The 12,941-nt window shown below is 37.8% G+C and overlaps 1 protein-coding gene across 1 annotated transcript; it reads right to left on the bottom strand.

Moving 5' to 3' along the window:
- Positions 1-4,447: 4,447 nt before the first annotated feature.
- Positions 4,448-12,587, bottom strand: LOC103460482 (melanoregulin). The gene is made up of 5 exons (XM_008402672.3): positions 11,977-12,587; positions 11,607-11,862; positions 8,881-8,971; positions 8,457-8,623; positions 4,448-8,070 (listed from the first exon to the last, which is right to left on the bottom strand). The coding sequence occupies exons 1-5, from the start codon at positions 12,051-12,053 to the stop codon at positions 7,993-7,995; spliced, it is 669 nt and encodes a 222-aa protein (XP_008400894.1). The 5' UTR covers positions 12,054-12,587; the 3' UTR covers positions 4,448-7,992.
- Between the last annotated feature and the right edge of the window lie 354 nt (positions 12,588-12,941).

A 12,941-nucleotide genomic window follows, 5' to 3' on the forward strand; every position in this document is an offset into this window, starting at 1 on the left:
GTCTTTCTGTCCTAAATTACCCCTGAAACTGGCTTTCATACACTCCACCCCTCTGTTCTCAAACCTTTCTTGTGAAAAAGCAGTGGCTTTGATGTTTGACTCCAGATATTTACTCTCATCCACTTTCAAAACCTTAGCTGGTTCCCTTTGTTCCTTCTCATTTAGATAATTATTCTGTCTCTCAAGCCATCTTCTTTTCTGCCCATTCCTCTCTTCTGCTCATTTCCCTCTCTCTCTATAGACCACAAGGTCATCTGCAAACCTCAAGATCCATGGGGACTTAAGTCTGACCTAACCTACCAACCTGACAATGATTACTGCAAACATACATTGTCCCTAATGTAATCTCACCCCATGTTAAGCCCACACCTCATCACTGTCTCACTGTCCTTTTATGGTGTGTCTTGCTTCACCCTCACATATGTCTCAGCAACATCTGACTTCAACATACTTTACTCCACATCCTGTTTTGGTCTTTGACCCATTCCAATCTAGATCTTTAAAACCACAGTTTAACCCCATCTGACCTTGATTAGAAGTATCAATTACTTTTTTCAAACATTCTAAAACGTTTTAAGTTTACTGTTAGCATATAAATTTAAAGAACCACCAATCTACTTATTTCAACAACTGTTTGTCATGTGAAGATTTCATCAAAGTGTTTTGTAGACTCTTAAAAATGTTGTTCAAAGTTTGTTCTAGGTTATATCAACAGAATTCAAAGGGGAAAAAAAACATAAAAAAACACCGGAAAGTATCGGTTCAGTATCATTTTCAGTATGAGACACTGGCTCTATAATTACTTGGTCTCACACAGGTCCAGGTTGCCCCTGAAGACATGAGCTGCAAGTAACAAGTCAAACCCTCTCTAGGACAGAAGGTAGCAATAATACACCAATTAGCTAGCTGCCAACCGTCATTAAATTATAGAAAGACAACAAAACAAGTGAGTGCAGCAAATGTGACACGCTGAATGGATTTTTACCTTCAGAAAAATGGCAGAAAAAATAAAGAAAATGTGTAGATGGAAGGAACAGCCCTTTTATACTTCTGTAAAAGTATTGTCAGTTATGATAATAATATTATTTACCTGCCTTACATCATTTACCAAGTAGTACATGATCACTGAAAACACCAAGGGTCTCAGACCAGATCTTGTGACGTTCTCTGTATTTCTCCATCAACACTCTCAAACATGCTAAAGGTCTCTCAGCTCAACGCCTGAATCATAAAGGACTCCCTTATGCTGCACTCAGAAGTTTCTGTTTACTTAGCATGAATGGTCAAAGACCTATGATGGTGGCTTAACAAGAACTTTCATTCCACTTATCAACAGCTGCTCCCTCTGTTTTTAAATGTGACTTAGATATATGTGGTGATATGGATGAAGTCTCAATTGTGGCCTCTTTTTGTTTTGAAGGATATGGTTAGGGCCGACCTCTAAGTCTGTATTACTGGAGGACCTGTGATGCTTTTGTTAGGTCACTTATGTTCTTGCAATTCACAAGCCATTGATGACTTTACAGTTTTGTTTATTTGAATGATTTGAACTTTATTTAAACAAGTGATACAACAAAAAAATGTATCACTTACATTTACACATTTAAGAGTGTAAATGCACTCATTTTTTCCTTTTCTTTGGATATTGGTCACTGTTACTTGCCAATGTTTTCAGCACTACAACTACATAAGCCTTTGTAGCTGTTATATTTAAACGTTTGATCATTGCCTGTATAAAACTAACAATGTGTTGTAAAAAGCAAGAGGAGTTTGGGAGATTTGGGAGAAATTATATATGGATAAAACTGCAAATGCTGATTGCAAGATTTTTTTTATTAATATGTTTTTGATCCTTACACCTTTACTCTTCTTCTGTTATCAGTTCTGATGAGCTGCATCAATATTTCACAAAGTACTGAGTTGAAAACTAAGCCATATAAAGGCCAGACTATGAAGTCACCATTCTAACCAGGGCTGCTAAAAACTGGAATCATAAAATCAGATTTAGAAAATTAGTATTGCAGATCTGTTTCTGTCCACCATCACAGCTGCAGCACATTTATTTCTTGTCATACACACACACACGCACACACACACACACACACACACACACACACACACACACACACACACACACACACACACACACACACACGCACGCACACGCACACACACACGCACACACACACACACACACACACACACACGCACGCACACACACACACACACACACACGCACACACACACACACACATCTACGCCTTTATTACATGATGTCAGTCGAGATAATTGTGGAAAGCAGAATGCCTTCATCTAAATTTCACCTGGATGCAGCTTATATATTACAAATGCAACCTGGCGATCCAGACTCTGATTCATGTGATTAAATCAGTGAGTGTCTTTTGGTCTGAGGCTGTTTTGTTTTTGTGACTGCAGGCTACGTAGTGATGAGTGTTGATAGATAACGCCGCCAGGTGAATGAATCACCATCTTTTTATGTCCTGAAAAGAAAACAAAGTTTTGCAGACGACAACAAGATGCGTTACTCTTAGACTTTCATAAGTCTTTCACAAGTTTATTTTAATTATGGTCCAATAACACTAAATAACATGAAATCTAGGAATAATTTGGGTATTTTTATTTCCCAAGAGGCAACATCTCAAATGTGTTGCTGGAGATTTGAGGACTTTTATTTCTGTTGGTCTTAAGTGGAACAAGTCCAGTGCTGTAGTATCCACAGAGGATAAACTTCACAACGGCTTTTGTGGAACATTGAGATGCTTATAATGTAAGAAAAAAATTTTTTTCTGAAATAGTTATCCCATTTTAACCTTCACATTTTTTTTTTACTTTTCTTGCTTTAGTCCATTTTCATTTGTTTTCTGCTTAGAAAAAAATGCAGATCTGTAAACTCATGTTTTGCTGCAAGGACAAAGCAGTTCGAGTTCCAGTCAAGCATTTAAGGTTGGACAAATCTGCCCAGCAGGCAGACTTTAGTGATTTTGGATGCATAAAGGAAGGAATCTCTTGCTCATCACTAATCAGAGGACGAACACGTCCACACATGTCAAAGAGTCTGTTTGGCAGTTTGGGGGAAGCCACGGCCATTACAGCTGTGTGAGATCACTCAAACATCCCAAACCACATCAGTGAATGCAGCAACATGTGCACACAAAACAGCATGTGCAGAGCACGCATCCGCAGCTGCATCTGGACGGATCCCGTACTCCAGTGTCAGTTCTTATTATTGGTCCAAACAGTAACCTACACAGCTCATGAGAATCAAATGTGAGTTTTTAAAGTTAGATTTAAACCTAGGTCACTGATCCTGTATAGCAGTCCAACTGAAGGAAGGCAAAGATGCACCAAACAATCTGATGGAACAAATGCAGTTAAATGAATAATAATTAAATTTAACTCTATTATCTCGTTTAATTGTGTTCAATTTGAGGGAAATAAATCAAGATATTTCGAGAGCATTGGTGGACTCGTGTAATTACTCTTCCACCACTGATGACCACAAGCATGCTGCACACACCCTGCCCTGCCTGCAGATCTGCTTAACCAGCATGTCTTTGTGTGCGTGTGTGTATGTGTGTGTGTGTGTGTGCGTGTGTGTCTCTGTGTTTCTTGATTATTATCTTCGGGGTGACCTAAGAAACTAAGAATGGCAGTAATATGCAAAGCAGCTTGCTTTTTATTACTAAAATGAAATAATTTATTGCTGTTCCTTAGTGTCCAAGCAATATTTCAGGGCCAAACAATTTATTTAATAGCATCTGTTAAGTCTTTGGGCAGAGAAAAGCTAACAAAGTAGCTACCATTGTAATACAATGATTTGTAATAAAAAAAAAATTAATTAGTGTGTAAGCCTACAATTGCTACTTCTATGGGTATCAAAATCAGGGTTTGGACTTGCAAAGGAAGCTTAATGTTGCTTTTTATGAGCAGACCTCTGATTTCTGGCCATCCATCCGACGTCAAAGAGGTCAGCGTATCGCCGTTTGGTTTATTTGTTCGCTTCTCTAAACATCCGTTATAAATTGCTGTCTGTGCACATGAACTTATCTATATGTCTGTTACTGTCTGTGTGCATGGGCGTAGCAGTGTCTTATCAGAAAACACCCGGGGAAATAAACAGTGGAAGCTTTGAGAGTTAAGAATGAGGCATCTGGAAAAACATGATGTCTGGCCCATTAAGAATCAGAGTTAACGAGTAAAACCTGTAGGGCTGCCTTTTGAGCTAAACATTGGAAATTCATTTAAGTCATTCAAGTACCGGTTTCATAAGCCTCCATTATAGTGAAATAAAATCTTTGAACCGCTTGCTTTTATCTGTCAGAGATTCATAAACCAAACCACAATAGATAACTTTGCTTTTCTGCACTATTCTGAAAACAATGGCTTTGATAGTTAAAAAAGGGGAAAGAAGGAAAAAATACACAAATAAACGGACACTCAATCTGTATTTATATCATGTTGTAAAACCGATGTCACCTTAATTACTGTCTGAATAATACAACTGAAAACCGAGATGCTAAGACAACATTCTTTGTCGTCATCATTGGTCTCATTTTGTAGATTATAAAAATAGCATTTTCTCAACTGTAAGTACTGCATTTTCAAAAATAGTCTACTTTTTAGGTTGATAAACTTTGTGTTTTCTTTGAGTATAATTATTAAATGTCACAGCAGCTCGTGTAACAGTTCATTTGATTTGCTTTTTATTGCCAATATCTTGTAGCAATGATAGGAGAGCCAAACTCTCAAATTCTCCTGCAGCACTTCTTCAAAAGATTCACAATGGAGTTGAGGTTTGGACCTTCTGGACTCAGGATATTATTTGTCAATTTAGATGTAAAAATGTTCATCAGACATAAAATTAACATTTTTCCTCGGCTATCTCAGCCTCTACAATAAGTTTGATGGTGGTGGAAGTTGAAAGTACAGACAGGAGGTGGTTGGATCACATCAAAGTTGATATTCATTAAATCATCAACTTCCAGTGAAAACATAAAAACACCCAGTCCGACAGGAGAATGGCAACAGACATTGGAAAGCAATGGATCTGAAACGGGTAAGGCTGGACATAAAGGTTTAAATGCTGGGGAGGTGATTACTGGATTGCAAAACCGATGAGTCATTGCTGGCAAATTGTGGCTACAGGGTAAACGAGGGAGCAACAGTCATCTTAGAAGGGCTTTGAAACGACACAAAATAAATACACAGTGAAGTAACTAAACAAAGCACAGAGGGATCTACAAAAATGTAAAAAAGCAAACACAAAGGAAGCCCTGGAAAAATTACCGAAAAGTAAGACAATCTTTAAAGTAGTTTGCTGCATCTCTCTAAAAGTAAAATTTATGCGACCCAACAGACCTGAATGCTTTGGAAAACTTACAGGTTGAGCAAATAAAAGGGTTCATAATGGAGGACCCAGGACTCTGGACAATCTACAGCTGAGGTGGACAGTTCTGGTCCTCAAGGCCAATGTCCTACGGGTCATACATGTGTTCCTGCTTTAGCTGACCCAATCCAAACTGTTGAATTATCACCATAACTCATCAACAAGCTGCTGCTGACATATGCAGTTAAACCAGGTGTGGTAAAGGACATTGAATTGACCACAGTACTCAAATTAAAGGTTGAATTGGGTTTGACAATTTTTTAAAAGACATATTGGGTGTAAAACCTCTTACACATCTTTGCCAGTAGGTGTTATTTAAAAATACAAATATAATAATTATTTGCTCTCAAAGTAGTTACAAAAACGCCTGAAGACCAACCATAAAGTGTGTCATTACACAGGCTTTGACATTTATCAGTATAAATAATTAATCAGTGTTACTAAAAACTCTGGACAATGTCTTGTCTGCTTATTTCCTTTCCTCAGAATTAGATTTTACTGAAAAACAGCAGGCACTCAGAACCAAGTCTGCTTTTTCAAACTCATCATTTGACTTTGTGACTGTATGCAGGAACAGATTTAGAAATTATATACTTAAATAAACCACAATTAATTGCAGTTAATTTTTTTTTTATTTTAGATATTTTCCCAGAAGTATTTTGCATTTTAAGTTTGTATCTGATTTTTGGCATGTTTTTTTAACTAATAATTTAACAAGAAAAGCACCTCTCCCTCAATCAATAAACTGGACAGAAAACAAGAAAATATATAATCTAGAAGTGATCAAAATCACTTTGAATTAATACTGAAAAGTCAGGCTTGGTGGAAGCAAAGGAAGAAAGGGAAAGGGATGACTCCAGACTGTTGGACAGTACCATTGATACCAATCACAATAACTTCCAATAGTCTCTATGTTCTCTTTTAAACATTACACGAATCAATCAGCCAGTTTGTCAGCAATAACTTCTAATCATTTGGACAATATTTAGGTCCAACAAAAAAGAAAGATAAACTCCTTTAGTTAGAGGATTGTGGGGAGTGTTGGGAGGTGGGAGGTATGGAGAATGAGATTAAGTCTGAAGGATGATGTAAGCATTACACACAGACGTGTACACGCACTCTCTTAGGTTTAATGAGAAAAAGGTGTATCCAGTTCGATGTCTTTCAGTGCCTCCATCCCGTCCGGCTCCCTTCCCCCACCCCCTCCATTTCCCCTCACTTAGTTCCACATCTGTTTCCCAAACTTGGGAAGGGGCCTTGGAGAGAACAATATCTGGGTCAGACGAAACTTTCTCTTTCTGGGTGCACATGTGTGCAAGCGAGCATGAATGTGTGCATCACACATGACAAGCATGTATTGTACGATCTCTGGCAGAGATCATGTGAAGCTGGTGACGGTGTATTTCTGCCATTAGTTATCTAGAAAAAAATGTGCAGATTTTTAAGAAATTTTTGGATAATGTCTTATTGTGGTTATAAGCTGCAATGAGACATTTTGCATCCAACCCACATCAGTAATTTACAAAAGGGAAGTTAAATTATCTGGGGATTCATTCAGATTAATTATTGGTTGTATTGTCTCTTTACTTGTTTGTTGTTATTTACACTTTTCAGTCTGAAATGCAGGGTAGTTTTGGACTCAAATTGTAATTTATTTTCTTTTTTTGTTTGATTTCTACATTAATTGTACTAGTAGTGAACTAAACAGCCAAGCCCACTGAAATGTAAACATATGGTGCCCCCTACTGACACAAAGCAGCAGTTTATATACTGTATACATTGGTTTTATACAACGTAAATATTTAAAAAGTGCATTTAAAAAAAAATGTCTGAAAAACCGAAATTATTTTTTTTACAAATGGCAAAAAAACTCATTTTTTCCAATGTTAAGTTCTGCTTATGTAAAACAAAACAAACAAAAAAAAACATCTGCACTTGCTCAGATAGTATTATGCTGAGAAACAAAGACAAAATCAAAAAATGCTATAAATCATTATTCACATAATGAAGCAAAGAAACAATACTGATTCTTTCAAAGTGGCAAAAAGAAATATTAGAAATTTTGTTTTTACTTATAACCTCAACTATATGAAACAAAAACAGTGAATCACTCCTGACTACGACACTTTTTTCCCCAAAAACGATCATGTGACCTTTTTAAATTTGTCATGAGAAATACTATATGTTGAAAATAGTGCTAAAGCTTCTGAATTTAAAAATGCTATGCATTTTATTAGGATTTTATACAGTATGACCACAACAGATTTGCTCCCAACTGAATTGTATCCTTGAATAATATCCAGAAAAAAGTCTTGATTCGGGGCTGCAGAGCAACACTGTAGCATTGGATTATTTTTAGCGACAAAAATAAGATGGAATGAATCATCTAATGCCTGAAAGGCATAGGAAGGATTTTTCAGTCTGCTTTAAAAGATTGTAAAATATCTGACTCTTCAGACGCAACATGCAGTAAAAATTAAACATTTTAAAGTGTTTGCTCAACCCTGTACTTCAGTCTTTTAACAGTGCAGACGTAGTTGAAAGGCTATTTCAACTTTTCTCCTTGTTCCTGCTTGTTTTGCCTCTCAGCCTTCTTTCTTGGGATATTTTTGTTTGGCCAGTTTAATAAAGTCCTCTGCACTGTCCAGTGACACCAGGCGGTCCTAAAGGAAACACAAAGGAAAATGAAAAAAATCACCTCAAAACAGTCCACAACAGCTGATTCAAATGAGAACAAAACATCACTGCCTAATATCTGACTCGTTTTTTCTATTGACTTTGTGAATAGCCCTCAAAAGTGACTGGATCTGATGTATAGAGGGAAACAATAATGACCATGAAACTTCAGGAAACAATAGAAAATTGATCAAGATTTATGATGCATGCTTTGAAGAAAAAAGGCTCACTGAGAACAAGAATATAGCTGAAGTTGATTTATAGTCAGCCACAGTTGGTCTAACAATCACAAAAAAAGCTTGGCTTATAAGCTGTATGAATGTAGTAAAGTAAAGCAGACAAATGAACAAAAGGGTCGTGTAAACGTCCGTACCATGACATACAGGTATCTATCATGATGTTCTGTTCTAGGAGGGAACAGAGAGGTGTGATCCAGCAGCTGCTTCAAAAGGTCAGCAGCTTTGCCAAAATGTTCTTGATCTGGCCTGAAGTGGCTCTGTCTGTTCACACACAGCAGGGAATCCACCTCACACTGATAACCTGCAGAGACGCAGGGAGAGGCCACATTAACCTATTCAAAGGAACTGGTAGAAAAAGAAAAAGATTTCTCTGCTCTGCTTTAAAGGCATCCACAATTAGAAATGAAACTTAAACACTTTTGTGGGAGAATGGATCAAAATCACGCTGAGCAATGTGTGACTATTTCTTCCATAGGGGAGATTTAGCTAAAGTATTTCATGAACTGTGTTCATTGCTTATTCCCCGTATTATTCTAATTTGTCTCCATTGTGTCTCACCCAGCTGTAGCAGGATTTTCTTCCATCGAGATCTGACTTCTCGCCTGGCGTAGCGCAGTGTGTGGATGTCATAATTCAGCTTCTCCCATTCCTGGAGACAAACAAGAAGCATATATGAAATCATGCTTGTAATTTTTTCTTTTGTCTATTTCTCATTTTTGGCCGCACAGTGAAAGGAGAAGCAAATAAAGTTACGAGCCAGTCTGACAATCTGTGGAATATGACATTTTGTTTTAAAATTGTGAGAAAATAGAGAAAATATTCACAGTAAATTCCAGAGAGTGGTTCCAGTGTCAGAGTCTTGTGAGTTTAATAACATGTCTGTTTCTATAGCTCCATCACGTGGTCACATAATTAGAGCTCCAGTATCCCAATTTGATTCCCTTATTTTATTTCTGGAAATTAAATCACGATAATGGTTTTTACATCTTCCTGAGTGGAGACTTTAACGATAGATATATAACAGTGGTTGTCTTTTGCAGTTGCTGAGGATTTTTCAAGTCTGGTGATGCTTTTGTAATTTTTTCTTTGACCAAACTGCCCCACTTCTCCATTAAGGATTTGTTTTATCATCACAATGTGCCCAGTGTGTCCTGCAGCCTGTTGCTCTCAACACAAACACAATCACATGTTGAACACCGTCACACAGATGGACTGAAAAATGTGAGCTTCTCAGCGGAGAATTAGCCGCAGTCCCAGCTTTATGAGGAAACAACGTCTTTGCAGTTTTAACAGTAAGTTAAAACTGCAAGGTTTTAACTTACTGTTAAAACAGTAAGTTAAAACTTACTGTTTTAACTTACTGTTAAAACAGTAAGTTATTGCTGAGAAGCTCAGCAATAATACTTAAAACCCCGTTTTATTCTCACAAATATATAACCTCATAAAAAGACATAAAAACATCAGTCGGTGTAGAAATTATTTATAGAATATGTTTCACTTGGTGAACAGACTTACTAAAGTAAGCACTTCATTAATAATCCAATTTATTGACAATAACTGCATGTTTTTAGCTATTGGATTAATATCATAAGGTTTGTTTCATATCCAAAAAAGTGACTGAGTTTGCACATTTGCCTGTAGCTAAAAAACCTACAAAACAACTGTCGCTTTGTTTTCAGCATGTAACATTGTTTAAAGTGTTATCCCTGGGTGCTGCGGTGGTGCAGGGGCAAAGCACGACCCACGCAATGAGGCCTTGGTCCTCGTGGCGGCGGTCGCAGGTTCAATTCCCGGCCTGGTGACATTTGCCGCGTGTCTTCCCTCTCTCATTACCCTCTTGCCTGTCAAACTACTTTCAAATAAAGGTCACTGGAGCCAACAAAACCTTAAAATAAACTGGAATTGAATTGAAAAATACAAACACAAAATGTGTGGACAGATTTGACTAGATTAGAGAGTGCTGAATCAAAACAGTTCTTACATTAGATTAAATTTAGTAATTACATGTATATTTTTTATAAATAAAGCTTGGTATGTCCTTGTCACCAGATGTACAGACTTGGTTCATCTATCAATACTGCAACAGCTGCAGAATCATCTCACTCAGAACCAAATCCTGTTAGCACTTATGTCAGAAACAAATTCAAAATGAAGACATGTTTTAAATCTGACATTAAAACATGTCAGGTTTTAAATGAAGACATTTAAAACATGTCTTCATGTTTTAAACACAGAGAATTTGCAACGCTGTTACTTTTTTGTCAATTAGATAATTCTGACATCAAATTATCTTAGAATTTAGGTCAAAGTCATTTACTAATCTAAGTCAGCGTGATGGAGAATCAAAGACCTCTTTGAGAGTCACCTGTGCAGCACTCTCTGGTCTTATTGAGTTATTTCATTAGACTGCAGCAAATAAATGAATAAGGCAGAGAGAGGAAATTCCTGACAACAGACTAAATGTGGATTTTCTCATGAGCGTCTAAGAAAGCTCTTCATTTGAGCCTGTCCCTTTTCTGTTTGGTGGATTTCACATATTTACAGAGCCTCGCAAAAGTATTCCCGCCCCTGACAACTTTTCCAAAAATGTTTTGATACAAATTGATAAACGCTAATGTGTTGTATTGTAGGGAATGTGTTATTCTAAAAGGGCTCCAAATATCTAGACCTCAGGTGGGAAAATGTGTTGATTACTTGTGCATTCCACAAATGTTAGAAGAAAGTCCTTATTTTTCCTGCTTTGAATATAAAATTACCAAAGAAAACATCCAATGTGATATTGAACATTTAGATAATTACAAAAGCATATTTAAGGGTTAGGGTTAGGGGTGCGGGTTTTTATCTTTCTGTTTTTCTTTTTTTTTTTTCAAAATCTTTTTTTCTTTCTTACTGTTTATTCAATGTCACATGCTGTTTTTTGTTTGTTTGTTTTTTTTATTATGTAAAGCACTTTGAAATGCCTTCCTGCTGAAATGTGCTATACAAATAAAATTTGATTGATTGATTGATTAATGTTTATCAAAGTTTAAGTGTATGGGAAAACATCATCGGCACGCCACCCCCTCCAGACGGGGTTTTGGCGCCCCCTCTGGTGCTGCGCCCCTATGCGTTGCATGCGCTGCATACCCACTTTTTGCTCCACTGACTCCGACACGTCATTTGTCTACATTTATTTCTATTCTCTGCATTCTCACATCAACTAACTTAATCTCCGTTTGCTTCTGTTTTTCTTTCATGTAAATATGGATATGTCGCGTTAATGTGTGTCACATGCAGTCCGTCACCTCTGTCGCCTTATCAGCCTGGTCTCTCATGCTGATGAAGGCCTGCAGCTCTCGGTCCGATCCACATCTGATCAGAGACCCGTCTGCTCTGTTGGAATAAACCCACGGATCCACTGTTAATCTTTGACTCTGCTGTTTGTTCTTTGGGTTTTTCTCCAAACACTGTGGTCCGAAGAGGCTTTCCTCCTCTGTCTCGCTGTCACTGGAATCACTGGATATTTGCTCAGGCGATCTGTGCCCTGAAGTGGTCCTCATGCTGTAGGAAAAATGGAAGAAAATGAGTTAGAGGATTATCCATTTTCCTTCTTTTTTACTACTTTTGGACTGTAAACTGAACATTCGTGCAATTATATTCGTCAGCTTCTCTTACCGCAGGATAGCCTTCTTCTCCTCTCTGTTCTGCACCAGGTAGTGGTGGCAGCAACAGAGTGTAAAATTAGCACCCATTCCTACTCTTCAAAAGCTTTCAGCAGACAAACAACAGACGTTTATCCCTTGAAAAACAATCACGGATTTGGTCGTAGAGTTCTTCCAGACTCTTTGAATCTAAATATTTCCAAACGGCAAAGTCCACATTTTCAAATAGCCCGGAGCAAAAAAAATCCAGGCCACGTCCTCCTCACTCATTGCATTCCTCCTTCTACCCTGGCCTGAAAAAGGACCTAACCCGGCCTGAACGAGAGCTGTCTGCCAATTACATTATCCACGTGAACAGGAACAGGGGACAACAACAACACACAAACACACCAGAGCATTGGACGGTTCAGGAATGAATGGCACCTTTATTCAGCAACTCCTGATGACACACAATGGAGGGGCCGAGACGCAGGTTGCTGGGATTGTTATTGTAGCTTGCCACACTATTTTTAGTGTAAAACTTATTTTCTCAAAAATGCTTTCAAAGCATGATTGTTTAAGAGCAACCTGCAAGAGATAAAGCAGCACTGAAGTAAAATTAGATGGGTTTTTTCATGTTTTAAGCATATTGACCACTCCATGGATTCTCCGGATCTTCTAATTTGGCTACTTTTGAAACGTTGATAAAAGCTTTAAGATGTTCTGTTTGGACAACATTAACGTTTAGCATTTGGAGAAGAGGTTAAGGAGGTAAAGATGATGATTACTAAAGCCAAGAAAAGTCATGCTAAACTATTTTAGCTCTGGAGCAGAAAAGGAAAGTTTGACCACCATAGTGTGGAGTGGCCACAGCGTGCTGTGTCGGCGCCGCCTGCTTGAGCGGCTCCGCCGAGGACTGCACAGCGTTTTGATCCCTTTGTTTTCCTCTGGCAGCACAAATAAAAGGACGTGCAGCATTTTGATTGAAGAGGCATGTCT

This window comes from Poecilia reticulata, chromosome 2, assembly GCF_904066995.2.
Source record: "Poecilia reticulata chromosome 2, P_reticulata-male-v2, whole genome shotgun sequence".
NCBI classification, from domain to species: Eukaryota; Metazoa; Chordata; class Actinopteri; order Cyprinodontiformes; family Poeciliidae; genus Poecilia; species Poecilia reticulata.